General features: G+C 50.8%; 1 protein-coding gene across 11 annotated transcripts in view; it reads left to right on the forward strand.

Moving 5' to 3' along the window:
- Window positions 1–2,942: 2,942 nt before the first annotated feature.
- The window catches only part of FHAD1 (forkhead associated phosphopeptide binding domain 1), a 103,553-nt gene continuing 83,441 nt past the window's right edge, over window positions 2,943–23,054 (forward strand). For 10 of the 11 annotated variants that reach the window (XM_054721214.1, XM_054721216.1, XM_054721218.1 and 7 more), the window contains exon 1: window positions 7,184–7,290. In XM_054721214.1, coding sequence (XP_054577189.1) covers window positions 7,198–7,290 — 93 coding nt within the window. In that variant the 5' untranslated portion in view covers window positions 7,184–7,197. Of the gene's footprint in view, window positions 3,077–7,183; window positions 7,291–23,054 lie in introns of those variants that run through there. The other variant, XM_028155570.2, reaches the window with a different exon arrangement.

Raw genomic sequence — 23,054 nt, forward strand, 5'->3', positions numbered from 1 at the left:
ACCCCTGAGATGCTCACTTTTCAACAGTGTCTTCTTTTTTAATAAAAACTTTACCCCCAAAAGCATACAGCACTCTGGAGTTAAATAGCCAGGGTTCAAATCCTGAACCCACCGCTTACAAAATTTGTGCCTGGACAAGTTACTTGACTTTTAAAAATATATATTTTATTGATTTTTTTACAGAGAGGAAGGGAGAGGGATAGAGAGTTAGAAACATTGTTGAGAGAGAAACATCGATCAGCTGCCTCCTGCACACCTCCTACTGGGGATGTGCCCGCAACCAACGTAAATGCCCTTGACCGGAATCGAATCTTTCAGTCCACAGGCTGATGCTCTATCCACTGAGCCAAGTTAGGGCCAAGTTAGTTGACTTTTATGTGCCTCGGTTTCCCTTTCTATAAAAGGGAATTAAATAAAACTGTGCATGGCATGGTAGCTGGTTCCTAACAAGCCTTGATCAATATTAGCTGGTTTTGTTAACCACATTCATAAGGTTCCTTGTTACGAGCAAATAATAATAATCACAATGAAGGTTTGCCCAGATGCCTGGAAGTAGAATTTATGGGTATGTCCCACTAAGACCAGCTGGTTTCCCAGGATCCCCTCTGGGGGCTTTCTGGGGCCGGGACTCAGCCCATCTCTGACATCCGCACCCAGAAAGGTGCCAGAGCAACGGGCAAAGCGGCATGGGACTGTTCAGAGTCAGGTTTGCTCTGGGTGGGGGCTGAGCCTGGAGCACACAGCGTTTCCCCCCAGGTGTTTGTGACCTGGGCTGAGATTGGGCTGCCTTGCATATCATCAGAAAACAACAGCAGGCAATAATCGCCAACACTCAGGAGTGATTCTCCCGCACCATCACAATTTAGTACTTTACACGGGTTAACCCATTTCATCCTTCCAGTTAATGCTGCTGTTATCTCCACTTCACAGGCGAGAGGAGAAAGCTCCAGACAGAATAAAACAAACAACAGGCCCATTAAGGGTGGACTGAGCACACTTCACCTGCAGTTTTCAAACAGAAGGTGGCAAGGCCCAGGGCACCAAGGAGAATTGACATCAAAGACTGATCTGCAAGAGAAATGAAGGCCCCAAACCAGCAGTAGAAGCGCCCCTTTAAGGAAAAGGTGGGTGTGTTCTCATTTTCTGCCAAGGGAAGGGTGAGGAAGGCCTCAGTTGCCAGTATTCCTTCAGAGGTTTCAGTTTATTTGTGTGTGTGTGGGGGGGGGGGGGGTGTTTATAAAAACCTGCATTTCCTGGGCCCTTAGGATCCAGTGGGCCCTCTGCTCTCCCGCCTGGCCTCCTACCCCACCCCGTGGCTACTTCCGGCTGCTCATGCTCTCTTCTAGCTCCTGCTCTCCCTGGCTCCCGATTTCTCTGGCTCTCTCCTAGCCGCTAGAGGCTTGACAAGCCTCCCTACCTCTCCCAGTGGGTGGGCTGGGGCAGCGGGGGGGAAAACAGCAGGTAGGTCTGGGCAGGGGGCACAGTGGGGGTGCTTGCCCCAATCCAGGGCAGCCCGGGAAGGTGGCGGGGGCAGAATAAGATTCCATGGGGGCAGAGGTCCCACAGGAAGGAAGCCCAGTGTCTGGCAGGTGAGCTTGGTGGCAGGCCCCAGCTGCCCCCTTGGCCTAAGCCCCCTTTCCCTTCTGGCCTCAAACCTGCCAGGTCTTCAAGACAGACAGGAGCCCAGCCTCTTCAGAGATGAAGGAAAGCACGTGTGTCTTGTGGTTGTGACCACTACCACCTGTAGTTCCAGGAGGGGGGGGGGGGGGGGGGGAGGATTTTCCTTGTCACACTCACCCAGATTCAAATCCTGCTATTTCTCCAGCTGTGCAAACCTGAGCACGTTCCCCCGAGCCTTATTTTCCTGCTAAAATAGTGATGTAATGGTGTCAGGAACCAAGAGTCGGTCAAAGGATTAACCCTGACCTTCAGTAAGTTACTGTAACTAGGCCCACCTCCTCTTGCCTGAGGACAAAGCATTTCTTCTGTAGCCGCCCTTCAACTGCCACACCCTTTATCTATAGTTACGACTTTAGCCGATTATCTAGGTCAGCCCCCACCCCTCCTAGGCATCCACCCTTCTAGAAATCACATATAAGGAACGCTGTAAAAATAAAATTTTGAGGCTTGATCAGAATCCCCTTTGTCTTGCCTCCATTCTTTGCGTCCCTTGTCTGTTTCTCATTCTCTTAGGTGCGCCGCCTCGGTACCCCCGTTAGAAGACCCCGCTGGCCGGGGCAATAATGGCGATAATGATCATTGCTGACATTTCTGAGCCTGTCTTCTCTGCAGTGCCCGTGGGTAGGGGCTTCTTAAGGACAGTGACTGATCCAGGTCAACTCTGGGGCCACCGCCTGACACTTCCAGGGACTCAGGGATACAGAACAAATGAATGAATAAACGTCCGTCTTGACAGGGAAGTCGTGGGTTTGGAAATAGCCTTTCCCCAGCACTTGGAAGAAACCCTCATTCTTTCAAAATTGTTCCTTCCACCCCATCCCTCCCCCCGCCCCCGCCCCCAAAAGTGTTGGTCCTCCCAGCTCACTCTATTTCCTCATCTGCAACAAGAAGGGCGGGGGATTTGGGTAGGGCAGGGGGGACTAACCTCCAAGCTTCTCCTGCTCAGCTCCGTCACCTCTCACCCCTGCCACCCCCCCCCCCCCCCCAACGCAGCCAGCCTAGGAAGAATTCTCGAGTCCGCTCCTTTCTCGCTGTAAAACCTTGGGCCACTTCTGTGAACTCTGAGCCCCCGTCTCCCCATCTGTGAAATGGGGCCGAGGCCCCCTAAGTGGCCGATCGGGGATGGGGGTGCCTGGAGGCGTGGCTGGCAGCCTGAACTCCACGCGGGCCTTCCCAGCGCGCCGCGCAGGCCACGCCCCTCGCCCTTGCGCTGGCCCCGCGGCGTTGCCATGGGGACGCGCGTACACAGGCCAGGCGGGTGCGCGGGGTGCCGGCCTCTGGCTGGAGAATCCGCGGGAGCGTGGCCGGGAGGCCTCGCCCCGGAGCGGGCCTGGCGCCTCGCGAGCCCGCCAGGCTCTGGGCGGAGGACGGAGTGTGGGCATCTTCCTCCGGCCAGGTGAGTGCTGCCAGGAGGAGGAGGAGGAGGAGGCGGCGGGCGGAGACCGGGCGGGCCTGCCCTGTGAGGTCAAGGGCTGGGGTGGCTGGGAGTGACCGGGCCCCACCCCAGGCCCTCCCTGATCCAGGCTCCTGTCCCCAGGAGCACCCCCAGAGGCGGTGCCCCAGCGCCAGCCCTTCCTACCTGAGTGCGGTCTCCCACCCTGCCCTCCGAGGTGGCCCCCATGGGAGCTTTAAGGACCCTCTTTGGCACCAACTCTCGCATGTCCTGTGGGGTACAGCTGGGATTAGGAGGGACCACCCCAGGTTTTCTGGATTTCCTAACAACAACACCCAGTGGTAAGAGATCCCCCTTACCTGACCTCTCCTCGGAGGAACTTCCACACCGCCCAGGCCACTGAAGACCTGGTCGCCCTCAGAAGAAATCCCGTGTCTGTGGCCCATTCTGGACCAGCGAAGTGGTCAGGGGTGTCCGTGCCGGAAGCTCTTTCCTCTTCACCGTGGCTGGTGCTCCGTGGCTCTAAGAGCGAATTTACAGAGTTGAACACATTCGATTACTTTCTACGGTGTTTTCAGGCCGGGAAATGGCTGCGCAGGGCAGGACTAAGGTGAAGTGTTGTCCAACCCCAAAGCTAAAGAGGTAGAATTTAGGTTTTCCAAAAAGTCATGTAGAACAGACACTAAGCGGCAAATGAGGGTAGCTACTGTTCAAGATTCCTAGCCAGCTGGTCCTCTGATGGCTCTGAGGTGTCATTTTGTATTTTCATTCATTCAGCCACAGTGTTGACTGAGCACCTACTATGTATCAGGCCTGGCTCCAGGCACTGGATATGGGGTAACAGAACACAACTGTCAGGAACTTGGAAGGGGCTGCGTTTTCCCCCTGCTTGCAAGCTAACGAGGTAGCCTGCCCAGCGGACAGTTGCTGGCAGAAGACAGGAGACACCGGGGCCGGAGACAGAGGACTTGACTACTCACAGCAGAACGGACAACAGGCAACCAGGGTTCCCACTCACGTTGGTTCCCGTGCCCCCAAGTCCCTTGGCGTGGTGCAGAACATCAGAGGCGGGCGCTGTGCACGCAGTGGGTCTAACCCCAGCTGAGGAGCTCCAAGCTTAGAAAGCCCCGATCTTTGAAAGGGGCTGCTGGCAAACTTGCCTGGTCATTGCCCCCAAGGGAGGCGGCGTCTTTCTTATGAGCCTGACCTATATTCCCCCAGGCCGTTTGCCCTGCAATAATTATTTGGTTGTAACAATGTCCTTGGCAAGACCGTGCAGGACAAAATCTGCCAATGCCTTTACTCTGAAGATGGTACAAACACAACTCATGCAAAATTGTCTCAACAGCAACAACAAAAAACACGGTTCTGACGCTCCTGGAACATATATCTTAGTGAGAGGGAAATAGACAGTAAACCCAACCAAATGAATAAGAAAATGTCAGCCCAGCCAGAGTGGCTCAGGCTGAGCATCGACCTATGAACCAGGAGGTCACAGCACATGCCCAGGTTGCAGGCCAGATCCCCAGCAGGAGGCATGCAGGAGGCAGCCAATCATTGCTTCTCTCTCATCGTTGGTGTTTCTATCTCTCTCTCTCTCCCTTCCTCTCTGAAATCAATAAAAATATCTTTTTTAAAAAAGAAAATGTCAGAGAATCCGTACCAGGAAGGAAACACAGCAGGGAGACGTGCTAGCTGGAGAGTGACAGTAACTGGAGGGTGCCTTCAGCCAGGTGGTCAGATGGTCCCCACAAAGGGGTAACATCTGAGCAGAGAGAAAGCACCAGCCTCGGGAGCACCTGGGTGAGAGCTAAAAGCAAATATGGGCATCACCTGAGTTTGGGGTTTTAGTTGAGTGGCCGCCCCGCAGGAGAGACGTTCTGCGCCGTGTGCACGGGAGGTGAATTAGGCCGGAAGGAGCTGCTTGGTAGCGAGGTCCTCAACTGAGGACGAATAACTGAAACGAGTTGATGGCAAGGGAGCACGCTTCTTTTGGGAAAATGTCTTTCCTCCTAGATTAATGACAACACACTTAAAATTTATTACTCGTGATATGAAAGCACCGATATTTGTGAGGCATCCATAGGCCTCAGAGTTTACAAATATAAAATAAACCCTCTGGCTTATTTTTATTTCTCTTATCCCCGAGTAGGGTCTTTTTTTCCTCTCAGAGGATAGAATCCTGGTTTCAAGGACTTTCTGATATAGCATGCCCCAAGGGTCAGCAGGCAGGGTAACTGGCTGTCCCCTCTCCGCCCCACCCAGCAACAGTGCAGGTGGAAATTGAGCTGCGGAGGGTCACGTAGTAGGTACATGAAAGCGCTCAGAGTTCTCTCCCTGACACTTACTGCTACACAACCTTAACCTCTCTGAGTCTCAGTTTCCCCATCTGTGAAGTGGGACAATAGTGATACCAAGCTCTCAGGGCTGTTCTGAGGACAAAAAGAGGCAATGTCTATAAAAGGATGGCACAATAAATGATGATGGAGATGTTGAGGGAAGGCAGAATCAGACCTGATGCGTGTAAGTCACAACTAGATGACGTTGGTTTTATCCACAGTCCAGCAACTTCGCATTTCAGTGACCTTTCCGTTGAAAAGAGAAGGACTGTCATTCTTGACGTGGCACTGAGATGGAGGATGTCACACTGTAATAGGACACATGTCAAATCAGAATGCAAGCATCATGTGAAGTCTCACCAGCGTTTTGGAAATGACTGAAGTTGCTGAAATGTTCACATTTTGAAAAATATGTACAGAATTTATTTGAAATGCATCAATATGTAAATGGATGAATGAATGGATAGATGGATAGATGTGTGATCAAACAAATACAGCAAAATGTTGATTGTGGAATCCAGTTGGTGGATATACAGGAGTTCACCATCCACTTCTTTCAACTGTTCTGTATATTTGATATTTTCATAATAAAACACTGGGAAGAAATATGTGCAGAGTCCTGATCATATGGCCAAGCCTAAATCATCATTTTCTTCTAAGTATATGAAAAAAAATGAGTGACTTTTTACAAAAGGTATCATTCAAAGCTCATTTCCTCAAAGACTGACTCAACACTTCAAGAAGCTCTATAAGGTTTGGCTCAGTGGATAGAGCATCGGCCTGCGGACTCAAGTGCATGTACCTTGGTTGCGGGCATACCCCAGTGGGGGGTGTGCAGGAGGCATGTTTCTCTCTCATCGATGTTTCTGGCTCTCTGTCCCTCTCCTTTCCTCTCTGTAAAAAAAAAAAAATCAATAAAATTTATTTTTTAAAAAAAGAAGCTCTATAGAAGCTTGGAATTCCTTGGATCCGAGTTCAAGAAGCCCAAAATTAATAACAATAATAAAAGTCATAGTACAAATGTGTATTTCTAAATGCTTCACGCATATTATTGCATTTAATCCTCACAAAACCCTTTGGGATACAGAGTATTATCCCCATTTTACAGATGAGGAAACTGAGGCATAGAGAAAGAATAACTCACCTAAGGTCACAGAGCTAGGAAGGGAAGGGTTGGGAATATTGAACGTGAATACTTGGTGTGTCATACAAGTAACCTCACTCTTAAGGTTAATGGGAAAACCATCACCCGTGGAATTCAGATTTGTTGTTGAGTCATCGTAGCTATAGTTTGTGCTCTGAGTTAAGTAAAAATGTCTTCTACTTGATTATCAGAACCAAGCTCACCTATATTAGAGATCACAGCTAAAGAGACAATCTTTAAAATAAGTAAAATCAGCCCGCTGGTGTGGCTCAGTGCTTAAGCATTGACCTATGAACCAGGGGTCACAGTTCCATTCCCTGTCAGAGCACATGCCCAGGTTGTGCGCTCGATCCCCAGTAGGGGGCATGCAGGAGGCAGCCAATCAATGATTCTCTCATTGATGTTTCTCTCTCTCTTCCTCTCCCTTCCTCTCTGAAACCAATAAAAAATATATTTTTTAAAAATATGCAGCATCATAATTGTGATTGCGTCAGTCCATCTGTCCACTCGCACCTCTGCTGATTTCTCCTTTGGGCATGCGGTGTGTCTCATTCATTCTGAATAGGACGTGGGATGGTTGGAGGACTGCATCTTCCTAACCGGTTTCTTTCTGAAAACCTTGTACAGGAAAAGCAGAGAGTATGAAAGCCTATCTAAAGAGCGCAGAAGGCTTTTTTGTCCTGAACAAAAGTACGACGATTGGAAGGCACGAAGACTCAGACCTTGTTTTAGCGGTAAGAACTCATCCAGCCCATTCCCTTGCCCCCTCCAAAGCCCTGACTGTTTTGTGGACTCAAATCTCTTTTGAAACATAACCTCTGGCCTTACAGCCACATTTCCCCTCCATGTGCTTCCAGTAACCACTGGCCACACGCGCTGGATTTCCGCAGGAAGCGTAGTGAAAACGTGTGGGGCGCGGCTACAGTGTTTGGACGGGTTCAAGCCTTGGACTGATGAGAGGGCACAGTCCTCTCATGGCCACGTGCAAGTCCCAGCTTGGAGGGCAGAGCCCTCCCAGCACAGATATAGCCAACAGCTATAGTTGTAAGCTTGAGCCTATGGTCCAAACTCGTGGCACCATATGCCCAGTGGTCGGCAAACTGTGGCTCACGAGCCACATGCGGCTCGAGAGCTGCGGTTTGCCGCTCTGTTGACTAATGAGTTTGCCGACCACTGACCTAGACTCTCGATTCCAATAATTACAGGCTGTTGTTGTTCCTTGTGATTAAGCCCCTATCCCAGTGGTTGGCAAACTCATTAGTCAACAGAGCCGCAGTTTGCCGACCACGTGCCTAAGTGATACAGGCTGCAAGGAAACAAAGCTTGATCAGGTGCATGTAATTGAGTAGGATCGAAACCCACGAGAATGTTGTAAACATCTTGACCACGCCCTTACTTTGCCTCGTGGCATCGGCTATAAAATAAAGACACGGCTTGTAGTCCCTGGCGCTGTCTCTCCATCAGAGAAGCAGCGTCCCACTGAGACCCAGCTTTCATTCTCTTGTCTGTCTTTCCTAAGCCTTTCAGCCGCCCCCACTCAGGGTCACTGACCCTGGCTGAGCTGGCGTGGCACATAAGGCACCCTGGGGCTGAGTATGCCATGGCCATGCCGGCTCGCCACAAAAACAAGCGCCAGGCAAAGTGCCACGTGTCCCACGGCATTTGCTGAACTTGTCTTCGGATGACCCATCCATCGTCCCCTCCCCAGCAGCTTGGTGGTCGGTTTGCTAGGTGGGCGTGGAGCTGGTGCTTTGACCTTCACCTGCTCAGGGTATGATAGCCAGAGCCACCCGGAGTGCCCAGCCTGGGGAGTGGCCTCTCGCCCCCGCCAGAGGTTTTGGAGACTGGCGGGCCCCTGGGAGCCACGGATCTCCAAGCAGTGGGTGTGGCCGCAGCATTTCCTCATTTCATTCCATTCTCTAACACTCAACAAAGTTAGTGTGTTGGAGAGCTGAGGGGAGAAGGGGGAATGACTGCTAGTAGGCATGGGGTTTCATTGACCTTTCCGTTGAAAAGAGAAGGACTGTCGTTCTTTGAGGTGGCATTGAGATGGAGGATGTCACACTGTAATGAATTAGCTGTGGTTTGGTCCAGAGCCTCAGCTCCTTGACATCCAAGGAAGCTGGGAGAAAGGAAGGAGTAATAGAAACAGTGGCTTTGAGCCTTTTAACTACCCAAGAGGGTTAAAATATTGAAGCAGAAAGAGAACTACAACAGAATCCCTTTATAACTGTGAAAGGCAGGTTTCTCTGAGACCTGACTCAACAGATTTTCTTTTAACTTTTTATTTTGAAACTAGAGGCCCAGTGCATGAAAATTCATGCACTGGAGGGGGGAGGGGGTCCCTCAGCCCAGCCTACCCCCTCTCACAGTCCAGGAGCCCTCAGGGGCAGGAGGCGACCCGGCGATCAGGGGAAGGCAATGCCCCCATCACACCTCTGCTGCTGCCACTGCTGGCAGCGCAAGCCTTGGCCGGCCCTGGTTACCTGAGCCTCGGGCGGCCCTGGGCAGCTGGGCAGCCGCCATCTGAGGCTTGCCTGCACCACGTGCCTGCCGCCCCGGCAGGGCTGAGGGGACTGGGCGCCACCATCTTGTAGCTGTGGGCACTGCCATCTTTGAGGGTGGGGCAGTCAGTTAGCATATTCCCTCCTTATTGGCTGTGAGCACCGCCATCTTTGCAACAGTGTGAGGGTCAATTGGCATATTTCCTCTTTATTAGATAGGATAATTATAGATTCACAAAAAGTTCCAAAAACTGTAGAGAGAGAGAGAGATCCCAGGTACCTTCACCTAGTTCCTCGCAATTGGTTACATATTACCTAGCCATAACCTTATCAAAACCAGGAAATTGACATGGTGCGAAGTGTGTGTTTGGCTCTATGCCATCTTGTCGCATGTGTGGGTTTGTGTGCAGCCATCGAGGTATAGACCGATCCCAGCCTCAAAGCCCTCCCTGTGATAGTCCTTCACAGCCACACCACCTCTCCACCACCAGCCCTACCCCTGGCAGCCACGAACAGGTTCTCCCTTCGCATGCTTTTCTCTTGGAGAATGTTATATAAATGGACCCCTATACCATGTGACCTTTTGAGGTTTTTGTTGTTGTTGTTTTTCTACCAGGATGTCCTTGAGATCCATTTAGATTAGCCTGTTCCTTTTTATTGCTGAGTATTATTCCATGGGGTAGACGTCCCACTTTTGTTTAACCATTCACCTACTGAAGGGCATTTTGATTGTTTTCCATCCGGGGCTGTTACAAATGCGACCACTGTAAACAGCCGTGTACAGCTTTTTGTACGAACGTAAGTTTTCATTTCTCTGGGATAAATGCTCAGCAGTGTGATTGCTGGATCACGTGTTTGGTTTCTAAAGAAACTGCCAGACCACTGTCCAGGGTGACGGCACCATTTTGCATTCCCCCCTCCCTCCAGCCGTATACGAGACACGGTTTCACTGCATCCTCACCGGCAGGTACGATTATCCCCGTGTTTTATTGTAGCTGTGTTCGTGCGTAGTGAGAGCTGATCGTGGTTTTAATTGCACTTCCCAAGCAGCTAGTGATGCTGAGTATCTTCTCATGTAGTTAGTGCTCATGCGCCTTCTGCATATCCTCTTTGGTAAAATGTCTCCTCGTGTCTTTTGCCCACGTTCTAATCAGATCATTTGTGGGGTATTTTCCTATTGAGTTTTGAGAGTTCTTTCTATATTTTAGATATGAGTCCTTTGTCAGAGGTATGGTTTGCAAATATTTTCTCCCACCGGGAGTCTGTCTCTTCATTCTCTCCACAGAATATTTCACAGAGCAGAAGTTTTAAATGTTGATGAGGTTCAGTTTATCATTTTTATTCTTTTATAGATCCTGGTTACAGGGTCCCCATGCCCTCGATTCTGAGGATTCTCTCATGTTTTCTTCTAAAAGTTTTATAGTTGTATATTTTATATTTAACTATATGAACCTTTTTGAGATCATTTTTAAAATATAATGTGAGGTTTAAGTCAAGTTTTATTTTTATTACATGTGGGTATCCAGTAGCTCCAGAACCATTTGCTGAAAAGACTGTCGTTTCTCCATGGAATGGCTTTTGCAACTTTGCCAAAAATCATTTGGCCGTACTGTAGGGGGGCTATTTCTGAAATCCCTATTGCATTCCATTGATCTCTGTGTCCATCGCTCTACCAATATGACATGGTCTAGATCAGTGATGGGCAACCTTTGAGCTTGGTGTGTCAAACTTCGCCAAAAAACTGAGCATAACTCGGGTAGTGTGTCACTTTGAGGAAAAAACTAACTCCAAGACTCTAGTCGCAAATGTTTCATCCTCAGGAGCAGCAAATGTTTCATCCTCGGCATGCGGCCGCGTGTCATCAGAAATGGCTACGCGTGTCGGTGCTGACACGTGTGTCATAGGTTCGTCATCACTGGTCTAGATTATCGTAGCCATATAAGCCTTAAATCATATAGAGCAGGCGTCCTCAAACTACGGCCCGCGGGCCACATGTGGGTGTTTTTGCCGTTTTGTTTTTTTACTTCAAAATAAGATATGTGCAGTGTGCATAGGAATTTGTTCATAGTTTTTTTTTTAAACTATAGTCCGGCCCTCCAACGGTCTGAGGGACAGTGAACTGGTTCCCCGTTTAAAAAGTTTGAGGACCCCTGATATAGAGTGACTTCTCCCACTCTATTCTTCTTTTATAATTTTTTAAAACTATTCTAGTTCTTTTGCCTTCCCATATAAATTTTAGTAACAAGCCTGTACATACAAAATACCTTGCTGGAATTTTTATAGGAATTGTGTTTAAACCTCTATATCAGTGTAAGAATAATTGATATCTTTACTATGTTACCTTCCACCCACAAACATGGTACGTTTCTCCATGTATTCAGGTGGTCTTTTATTTCTTTCATGAGTGTTCTAGTAGTTTTCAGCATACCAGTCCTATACACTTTTGTTATATATATTTGCTCTTGTTTCTCTCTTTTTCTCTGGCTATAAATGGCATTATATTATTAATTTTGGTGTCCACCTGTCATTGACAGTAAATACAACAGATTTTTTTATGCTCACATGGTACCTTGCAACCTTAACTGAACTTTCTAGAAGGCTTTTTATAGATTTCTTAGGATTTGATTCCCAAACAATCATGTCATCTGCAAAAAGGAACAATGTTACTTCTCCTCTGAGAAGAGGAGAGCGGAATGCCTTTAATTTCCCTTTCTTGCTTTATTGCATGGTCCAGCACTTCCAGCACTCTGCTGAAAAGCAGCGATGTGAGCAGTAGAAATCTTCATGTTTGCTCGTTCCTGATCTTAGTGGGGGCGGGGGAGGGGGGAGCATTCAGACTTTCTCCATAAGTAGGATGCTCACTGTAGTTTTTTTGTAAATGCTCTTAACAAGTAGAGAAAGTCCCCTCCTTTGTCCCTAGTTTTCTGAGCGTGTTAATTATAAACTCAACAGATTTAAAAATAACTCAGTGGGCCTCCCCTCGAGATCCTCATCCAGGTGGTAGTCTCCCCACAAGGACACAGAAAATCTGTTGAGTGCCCCAAGTCGGGGGAGAAGAAAAAGAAAAAATAATTTCAGTTTCTCCTTTATCACACGAGGCAGAGGCGGTTTTAGTCTTATCTTGCGTCTGGCTGTCATGGAGACGGAGAGCTCTGGTTTGAATCTGACGGCGATATTAGAAAACCATTGCAATTTTCAAAAGCACAGTCTTAGGGGATAGACAGACCTGGGTTTGAATCTCACTAGGCCCCTTTCTGGCCCTGTGACTTGGAGCGAATTCATCGAGTTAATCACTCTGAGCTCCTCCTCCCCGTCTACAAACTACTTACCACATCTCAGGGCCGTTGTGCGGATTCAGACAGACTCGCAGGTTAGTGCCCGCCCTCCTGCTGCTACATAAACCACGATTGTTATTGTCTCAGAAAACAAACGGAGACAGAAGAATCCTCGGAGGTGAGATGCGAATCCACTGATACTGAGTTGTTTGGGAGAGGGAACTAATGAGGACAGTGGTCACGGAGACAGGAATTGAGCTGCGCTCGTCGTATAAAAACTAATTGACTGCCTCCTGCCCCTTGGACGGAGTTTAAGGAGCCACCGCGGCCCGCAGCGGCGATTGACGAAGAGATGAGCTGCGTGTGCAGCGGCGCAGGCTCCGCCTGGCTCCCCAGGGGACAGGTGATGCATGAGTTGCCAAATGTTTTGTGAACAAACTCGATGGGCGCGTCTGTCTCCTCTTAGACAAATCCTCTCCTCCCAGAGCCTCAGTGGATTCGGGCGAGGAGATCTGGTTTAAAAAGGGATGTGGGGACACGGGTCCATTTTGAAGAACTGAAACCTGCGAACATGTCAGCATTTTCCAGTTTTAATAAAACAGGACGAGGTGAACACTGCCCCCGTCCGCTGACGTCACTGGGCCTTGTCTGATTAGGAGAATCACCCTTGACCAGCCGGAGGCCACCCGAAGGTACAATTCCACAGTCAACTTACAGTCGCCAATAAAGATAAATTAAAATAAATAAATGAATGACATTTATAGCTGCCACTAGAAGCCATGCCACTAACTAAAGTTCAGAAATATTTATTAACAAAAAGGTGTCCTTGAAGTTACCCAGAGGTTACATCTCAAAAATAAAATTTAAAAAAAGATTGTTTTATTTACTTGGGTAAATCCCAAAGGACAGGCATCGATGCTTCTATAGGTTGATCCTCATTCGTGAGGCTGACACAGTGTTTTGATTGTTGATATCATACAGAGTGGGCAAAAGTAGGTTTACAGTTGTGAGCATGCAAAATAGCGTTTACGCTTGTATTATGACTTATCAGTTATTGTATTATTTTCCATTCAAACAACTGGAAACCTACTTTTACCCCCACCCTGTATTTTGAAATCATTTACCTTTTTCTGATCGTGAAAGGTTGTTACATGCTTATTGGCTTTTTAAAAACTTGAGGGAAAGCAAAGTGTAAGGAAGAAAAAGTCCCTTGTAATCATGCGGCTCAGAGAAAATCAGTGTTGGTACTTGTAGGCGTTGCGCCCCAGGCTTTTTCTATATCCTGTAAGGGTTTGGTTCCCCAGCAGCAGTAGGAAGCCCGTGTGTGCCAGCTCAGGCATTGCCGCTGTTGTCACTCCTTCATTCCACAAATATTTACCTGGAGCCTCAGCACGGAGGCAGTCCTGGGACACAGCACTGGCCACATCGGGCAGGGTCCCCGCAGTCAGGAAGCGGCGAGGAGGCAGAGGTGTGAGTCACAGATCCCACCGAGGCCCGAGTAGCTCCCAGCCAACACTGGGCTCCCAGGGAAAGAAATGGGGAGGGCAAGGAGGCCTTCACCAGACAAGGGAAGAAGGGGGTGGCATGTGCAAAGGCCCTGGGGCTAAAGAGGGAAAACCGGTGTGTCCAGAGCAGGAGTGGGAAGGAGGAGGGCTGAGACGAGGAGGTCTCCTTCGTGCACGGTGAGCACGTTGATCTCTATCAGGAGAGGAATGGCAGGAAGGCACTGAAGGATCGTAAGCAAAGGGGAGAGCTGCGTTTTGAAATGACCGTCCCGGCTGCCGTGTGCAGGCTGGCCGCCGGGAGCTCATTCAGAACCTCCCCTCGCCCATCTTGCACGGCTGGGAAGCCTCGGCCTCGCTCATCTCAGGGCTAAACGTTGTAGGTTATCATTTACATGATCTGACGTGGCGCGCGAACTGTGATTTTTAGAGTGGGATGTGGCTGTTATTTAAACGCTGCCGAGAGAGGGGCTTGATTCTTCCAGGATGTGAAGGAACACTGCAAGCCAAGGGTGGTTGGATTTTTCATCTGAATAGAAGTGCTTGTTAAACATGAGCCCGAGACATGCTGGCCCAGGGGGTTGGGATGAGACCTAGGAACCCTCACATTATGTGCTCCCCACGTTCAGGTGGTGGCTGAGAACTCACCTGGCCCCGCACCGGGGAGGTTTCAAGATCCCCTTGACCGCTGAGCTCTCGGACCACCCCAGTCAGCGCAGTGCTGTGGCCAGGAGGGTGGGGAGGGAGGGAAAACCAAGGGCAGAGCTGACGGGGGATGAAACGCCCGGGCCTGCGCCTCCGTCCTTGGTGGGCAGTCCCGCCGCCGGCTCCTCCCTCGAGGCTGGGACCACCTCTCTAGCCTGTGTCAGCCCCTTCCCATCTGGGCTCTGGGGGTCGTGGAGCGAGACTGACCTAACACACACACTGGAACCCGTACAGCCCGATGACCTGGCCCCTTGCCGGGCACCTGCCAGTTCTGGGCCGCCTCTTGACAAAGGCCCATCGGAGCCCATGCCGTAATCTTGCTTATTGTTCCGGAAAAAAGGCCGCTGTGACCGTCCCGTTTACACCATTTCATGGACGTGGGGGGCTGTCTGCTGTGGCCCAGGGCGTGTACACCCGGAGCTCTGAGGGGGTGCTGCCAGTTACCTCCAGAGGTTTACAGATGTTTTAGGCCAGTGCTCGGCAAACTCATCAGTCAGCAGAGCCAAATATCAACAGCACAACGATTGAAATTTCTTTTGAGAGCCACATTTTTTAAACTTAAACTTCTTCTAACGCCACTTCTTCAAAATAGACTCGCCCAGGCCGTGGTATTTTGTGGAAGAGCCACACTCAAGGGGCCAAAGAGCCGCATGTGGCTCGCGAGCCGCAGTGTGCCAACCACTGTTTTAGGTTCCCGCCAGCGGTGACCTCTGCTCTGGAACCCCCCCCCCTCAGCCTAGTGTGTTGCCCACCTATAAGGTCTTCACTGGTCTGGGAGGTGAACTATGGCGCCCTGTCACTTTAATTCGCGTCTCTCTTATCACGAGGGAACCCCTGCATTTGAGACGTAAGGTCTGGATGTGGACTCTCACCCCTCAGACTCTGTGGGAAACCCACAGGAAGCAGCAGGCCTGGGGGTGCGGGTCCCAGGCTCGCCTCCTGCCAGGGTCCAGCCCCACGCCCACCCCAGGCCCCCCGCCCAGCGTGGCTCCCCTGCGGGTTCTCCCAGGGGACCTCACCAGTCCCCGGACTGATTCTCCCCGTCGGTCCCAGAACCGGTGGCTGGAAACCGGCCGATGTCCCTGGGCCTGCTTCCCCCCGGGCCGGCGGGGGTTCCCGAGAGGAAAAGTCCAGAGACAGGGGCCGGAGTGGAATCATCTTTCCATTTCTTGTGGTAACATGCACATGACATGGACTTTACCATCTTCGCCGTGGTTAGCGTGTACACTTCAGTGGCATTAAGTACGTTCACGTCGCGCAACCCGTCCCCATTCTTCTCCAGACCTCGGTCATCTTGCAAAACGGAAACTCCGTGAAACGCTCACTCTGCATCCCTCCCCCCCCCCCCAGGCCCGGCAGCCGCCGTCCTGCCTCCTGCCTCCGCGCACGGGGCTGGTCTAGGCGCTTCGCATACGTGGAATCACCCGGGGTTTGTCCTTTTGTGGCCCTTGCGTCACGCAGCGTAGCGTCCTGAAGGTCCATCCGTGCCGCAGCATCTGTCGCAATGTCCTTCCCTTCTGAGGCTGAGGACTGGGCTGTGTGTGCTGACCACAGGTCCATACCCCCCGGCTGGTGGGCTCCTGGGCCATCCCCACCTTGGGCTGTTGTGAGTGCTGCTCTGAAGCGGGGAGGAGGGGGGTGCGAGTCTCTCCAAGCCCCGGCTTTCAGTTCTTTGGGGGATATCCAGAAGTGAACTTGCTGGATCATACGATAATCTTATTTTTAATTTTTGAGGAACTTACTCTTTTCCAGAGCAGCTGCTCCAATGTACGTCTCCACCCCAGGGCGCAGGCCGAGACCACCAGCACTCACTTCCTGGGCTGCTCGGGGTGCGCCGGGGTGTTTGACAGCAGCCACTCCAGGGGACGTCAGGGGCAAGTCCTGATCTTCTGCAAACAGCTACAGCACACACTTATAGACGACTTGATGCGTCTTGCATGTTTTAACATATATTCTGTGTATGTTCTATATGTGTATTTACAGAATTTTACCCTCAAAATAATCCCACGGGGTAGGAACTACGATGATCATTTTTATATGTTCATGTCAAGATGTGGAAATGGGGCTCAGAAAGGTTAAGTAACTTGTCCAAAAACACACAGTTGGGGAGGGCGAGGGGGGGGGGTGGTTAGGGGGGAAGAGACCGAGTTTCAGATTCTAGGCTGACTCAAAGCTTCTAAAGAAAGACGCTTCATTCTTTGGGTGTGAATTTGGCTTTGGGGAACAACTAAAAATCGAAATATCTGAAATTCCATGTGAGTTAACTGAGATCATCAGCTTAATGACACATGAAAAGTTTCTTATGGTCCGCATTCACTCAAGGAATGGGCGTGGCGCCATCTAGTGGGGGCCGTGGGTAAGGAGGAAATGTTGGCCGGGTGCCCTCCATGGAAGAGGCGCATTGGGGCGATAGACAGAGGCCCCAACCATGACCCTGTCCTGGGACAGAGTAGACCAAGCTGACCTGCCCCTATAAGGAGAAGCCCGCGGATCTGCCGGGCAGAGCCGGCAGGACAGGCCACCCCAGCTGCTGAAACCGCAAGTGCTGAGGTCTGGAGGTGTTCGGTGAATCATTTGGACGGAAGAAAAGGGCTTGATGGCATGTTGGTGACAACATGTTGTGGATGAAAAAAAAAGGGGGGGGGGGAATCTATGAAAAGTCGCCTCACAGGGTGACCTGATCATAACTTTCAGACGGGGCAGGTCATGGTGGGTGGTCAGGCCTCAGACCTGTAACTTCTCAGGGAAAGGTTCTCAGCCAGCCCTGCCCCTTGTTCTTGGGCATCCAGGCGAGCACGCTGGGAACCGCCAGGAGGAGTGCCCCTGAAGGGCCTGGCCCCCGAGAGAGCACTGAACCTCGACGGGCCTGTCATCAGATCCCCCCCTGCTCTTCTCGCCCTCCCTGTCTTCTCCCCGACGCTCCCCTTCCGCCTCAAGTGCGTAAAGGAAGCTGCAAAGCTGCCCTTCCCTGGAGCACTGGAGGTTTTCGTGTGCTGGGCCATCAGAGTGCATGCCAGGAATAAATTCCACGTGCTCGTGCCACGTAATCCTTTTTTTTTTTTTATTGAGGTATAATGGACATATAACATTATATATTAGCCTCAGGTTTCCAAAATAATGATTTGATATTTTTTTATGTATTGCAAAATGATCACCAGAGTAAGTTTAGTTAACATCTTTTTTCTTGCGATGAGGACTTTGAAGATTTACTCTCTTAGCCACTTTCAAGAATGCAATACAGTATTATTAACTACAGTCCGCAGGCTGTACATCACATCCCCACGACTACTTATCTTATAACGGGGAGTCTGTGCCTCCTGATCCTCTTCACCCATTTCACCCACTGTCCACCCCCTGCCTCTGCCAACCGCCAGTCTGTTCTCTGTATCTCTGAGCTCAGGCGTGTGGGTTTTTTTTTTAAGATTCCACATATAAGTGACATCATACACTATTTGTCTTTCGCTGCCTGACTTACTTTCCTTAGTATAATGCCCTCAAGCGCATCCATGCCGTTTGCAAGTGGTAAGATTTCCTTCTTTTTTTTGGCTAAATAACATTCCATCATATGTGTGAGAGTGTGTGTGTGTGTGTGTGAGTGTGAGTATGTGAGTGTGTGTGTGAGTGTGAGCGTGTGTGTGTGTGTGTGTGTGTGTGTGTGTGTGTTTCGATGCTGTTGAGTTCAGTTTGCTAGTATTTTGTTGAGGCTTTTCCGTCAGTGTTCATAAGGGATGTTGGTATGTAGCTTTCTTTTCTTGCGGTGTCTTTGTCTGGTTTGGTATGGAGGTAATGCTATTATTCTCCCATTCCACCTTTTGAGTCTCTGCTTCTTCGCCTATAGGATGGGGCTAATAATAGGGCCCATATAGGGCTGTTGTGCAGGTTAAATAAGAGAATACACACAGTGCTTCAGCTGGGCCCGGCTCACAGGAAGCCCTCACAATACATTAGCCAACAGTAACGAGGCTGATGACAAAGGAAGAGTTTGCCTCACGGGCAGCTCGGCAGAGGGAGCTTAGCCACTCAGCCTGCGCTTGCCGGGCTCTGTCCAATGGTGGCCTGTAGCAATTCTCCAAGTAAGGGGAGGAGCGGTAGTATTACAGGGGGGTGTCTAGGAAGCTCCCTCTTGGCCTAACACTGGCAGAGCCTCACCCCATTTGCGGAATCATTCAGAATTCCTGCTGCCTTGATGTCTTAACGATGGCCTGGCAGCTTTTAAGGAACTGAAAGCAATGAGGCCAGGAGGAGAAAACGCAAAATGCAGCACAGAGAACCTCTCTTCGATGGGTCATCATGGGCTCGCAGCGCACAAAGGTCAGGGGAAAGGTGATGAAGAAGGCGTGGGTGGCACTTCCCAAAACACTGATGAGTTCTAATGTGTTTTAAAGTATTTTTTAGAACTGTTTCACGCTTACAGGAAATTAGCAGACAGTACAGCGAGTTCCCATATATCCCCCGGGCTTTCCCGTTACCAGCATCTTGCATGGGTGTGGTCCGTTTGTTACAACCAACACGGATACATTATTATTAACTAAAGTCCACAGATCACATTAGGGCTCATCCTGGTGTTGTACATTCTGCAGGTTTGGACACATATATAAGGGCATGTATCCAGCATTTCAGCACCAGAGTCCTCTCGCTGCCCTGAAATCCTGCGTTTCACCTGTTCACCCCCCTCCATCTCCACCTGAGCCCCTGGCAACCACGATCTTTCCACTGTCTCTCTAGTTTTACGCTTCCCAGAACTTCACAGAGTTAAAATCGGACAGTCTATAGCAGGCGTCCTCAAACTATGGCCCACGGGCCACATGCGGGTGTTTTGCCGTTTTGTTTTTTTACTTCAAAATAAGGTGTGTGCAGTGTGCATAGGAATTTGTTCATAGTTTTTTTTAAACTATAGTCTGGCCCTCCAACGGTCTGAGGGACAGTGAACTGGCCCCCTGTTTAAAAAGTTTGAGGACCCCTGGTCTATAGCCTTTGCAGATTGCTGTCTTGCACTAATCAGTGTGCATTTAAGATTCTTGCAGGTGTTGGAGGGCATGATAGCACATTTCTTTCTATCGCTGACTACATTCCATTGTGTGGATGTACCCCACTGTGTACCCCAGTCATTAAAGGAGATCTTGGTTGCTTCCAGTTCGGGGCAATTATGAATAAAGATGCTATAAATATGTACCCAAAATAATTGAGTCTTAAAACTCGACAATAAAAACCCCAACTTAAAAATGGGTGAAAGATCTGAACACAGACATCTCCCCAAAGCACATATGCAGACGGCAATTTATATATGCAAATGAGCATGAGAAGATGCCAAATATCAGGTAAAACTAAGGAACTGAAAATAAAACATGGACTATCTCTTCATTTATTTAGATCTTTGATTTCTTTCATCAACATTTTGTAGTTTTCTTCAAATAGATCTTGTACATATTTTTGTTAGATTTATACCTAAAATTCTTTATGGTTTTGGTAATAATGTAAATGGTGTTGTGTGTTTTTTGTTAATCCTCACCTGAGTATATTTTTTCCATTAATTTTTCGAGAGTTGAAGGGTGGGAGGGAAGGGTCGACCTGGAGGGGAGAGAGAATATCAATGTGAGAAAGACACATTAATTGGTTGCCTCCTGCACATGCCCCGACCAGGGCTAGGGATTGAACCTGTAACCCAGGCATGTGCCCTTATCCGGGAATCGAACCTGTGACCCTTCAGTGCTCAGTCTGATGCTCTAACCACTGAGCATGCTGGCCAGGGCAATGGTGTTTTTAATTTCAAATTCCAGCTGTTGATTGCTGGTATATAGGAAAGCAAGTGACTTTTGAATATTAACCTGTATCCTGCAACCTTGCTATAACTGCTTATTAATTCCAGGATTTGCGCTGTTGTTGATTCTTTGGAATTTTCTGCATAGGTACATACACATTAAGGATTGTTGTGTCTTCTTGTCCCTTTATCAGTATATTAGAGGCCCAGTGCATGGATTCATGCACTGGTGGGGGCTCTAGGGCTGGCCTGCAGGGATCGGGCCAAAACTGGCTCTCTGATATCCCCTGAGGGGTCCTGGATTGTGAGAGGGCACAAGCCGAGGGACCCCACTGGTGCACGATCGGGGCCAGGGAGGGACCATGGGAGGGCTCCAGGGTGTGTCCGGCCCTTCTCGCCCAGTCCTGATCAGCCGGACCCCAGCAGCAAGCTAACTTACCAGTCAGAGCGTCTGCCCCCTAGTGCTCTGTGCACGTCATAGCGACTGGTCGACTGTCTGCCCCCTGGTGGTCAGTGCACGTCATAGTGAGCAGTTGAGTGGCCTTAGCATATCATTAACATATTATACTTTGATTGGTTGAACAGCCAACTGGACGACCGGACACTTAGCATATTAGGCTTTATTATAAGCTATCCTATCTAATAAAGAGGGAATATGCTAATTGACCATCATGTCATCACAAATGGTGGCACCCACAGCCAATAAAGAGGGAATATACTAATTGACTGCCATACCCTCAAAGATGGCAGTGCCCACAGCCACAAGATGGCGGCACCCAGTCTCCTCAGCCCTGCTGGGGCGGCAGGCGCGTAGCATGGCCGGACCTGCCTGGGGGTCCGGAGGCAGGCGTTTGGTCATCGTCTGCCTCCTGAGTCCCCCAGTCCCCTCAGCCCCCAGCCACCCAGGGCCAGCCTGAGGCGCAGACAAGCCTCAGATGGCAGCTGCCCAGCCTCCCAGGGCTTCCCGAGGCTCAGGTAATCAGGGCCAGCCGAGGCTTGCGCTGCCGGCAGTGGCAGCAGCAGAGGTGTGATGGGGGCGTCACCTTCCCCTGATCGCCAGGTCACTTCCCGCCCCTGAGGGCTCCCGGACTGTGAGAGGGGGCAGGCCGGGCTGAGGGCCCCCCTGCAGTGCATGAGTTTTCATGCACCAGGCCTCTAGTATCATATAAGCTATTATCATCCTAATAAGGAGGGATTATGCTAATTGACTGCCCCGCCCTCAAAGGTGGAGATGCCCAAGCCAATAAGGAAGGAATATGCTAATTGACTGCCCTGCCCTCAAAGATGGCAGCACCCACAGCCAATAAGGAGGGATATGCTAATTGACTGTCAAGCCCTCAAAGATGGCGGCGCCCAGTCCCCTCATCACCGGGGCAGCAGGGGCAGCAGGCGCAGCAAGGCTGGGCCCGTCCTGAGGCAGGTCCATCTGCTCCGTGCACCTGCCTCTGGAGTCCCCCAGTCCCCTCAGCCGCCCAACCACCCAGGGCTGGCCCGAAGCACAGGCAAGCCTCGGATGGCGGCTGCCCAGCCACCCAGGGCCGCCTGAGGCTCAGGTAACCAGGGCCAGCCGAGGCTTGCACTGCTGGCAGTGGCAGCAGCAGAGGTGTGATGGGGCGTTGCCTTCCCCTGATTGCCAGGTCGCCTCCCATCCCTGAGGCTCCTGGACTGTGAGAGGGGGCAGGCCAGGCTGAGGGACCTCCCCCCTCCAGTGCATGAATTTTCATGCACCAGGCCTCTAGTATTACTATAAGCTATTGTTTATTATTATATTACTAGCGTTCCCATTGCAGGAAAAATCCTGCAATAGGATTTCCTGCTGCACTCTACCCCACCTCCCCTCCTCCCTTGTCGCCCGCCCCGCCTTCTCCTCCAGCCCGCCTGCTTTTCCGTTCGCCCCCGGCCCCACCTCCGCTCTGCCCTTGTCACCCGCCCCGCCTTCTCCTCCAGCCCGCCTGCTTTTCCCTTCGCCCCGGCCCTGACTTCGCTCCTCTCCTCTCCCCTCCTCCCAGCTTGCTTGCTTCTTCGAAGCTTTACTCCCTTCTGCAGCTCTTGGCTTCTTTCGACGCTGTCTTGATATACAAATTAGCCGCCATCTTTGTTGGGGCAATTTGCATACTCGTCCTGATTGGCTGGTGGGCGTGGCTTAGATGTAGCGAAGGTGTGGTCAATTTGCATATTTGTCTATTATTAGATTAGACTAGAGGCCAGGTGCATAAAATTGGTGCACAGGGGTGGGGTCCCCTCAGCCCAGCCTGCACCCTCTCTAATTCGGACATCCCTCTCACAATCCAGGACCACTGGCTCCTAACTGCTCACCTGCCTGCCTGCCTGATTGCCCCTAAATGCACCCCCTGCTGGCCTGGTCACCCCCAACTGCCCCCCCCCATCGGCCTGGTTGCCCCAACTGCTCCCCCCCCTGCCAGCCTGGTCACCCCTAACTGCCTCCCCAGCCAACCTGGTCACCTCTTACTGCTCCCCCACCCCCCGCCAGCCTGGTCACCCCTAACTGCCCCCCCTGCCCGCCTGATCGCCCTTCACTGCCCCTCTCTGCTGGCCTGATCGCCCCTCACTGCCCCCCCCTTGCCGGCCTGGTCACCCCCAACTGCCCCCTCTGCCGGCCTGGTTGCCCCACAAAGCCTGCTGTTCGATTGTTTGGTCGCCCCTCACTGCGCCCCCTGCCGGCCTGGTCGCACCACGCAGCCCGCTGCTCAGTCATTTGGTCAGCCCTCACTAACCCCCCTGCCAACCTGGTTG

The sequence above is a fragment of the Eptesicus fuscus genome, chromosome 9 (assembly GCF_027574615.1).
Source record: "Eptesicus fuscus isolate TK198812 chromosome 9, DD_ASM_mEF_20220401, whole genome shotgun sequence".
NCBI lineage: Eukaryota > Metazoa > Chordata > Mammalia > Chiroptera > Vespertilionidae > Eptesicus > Eptesicus fuscus.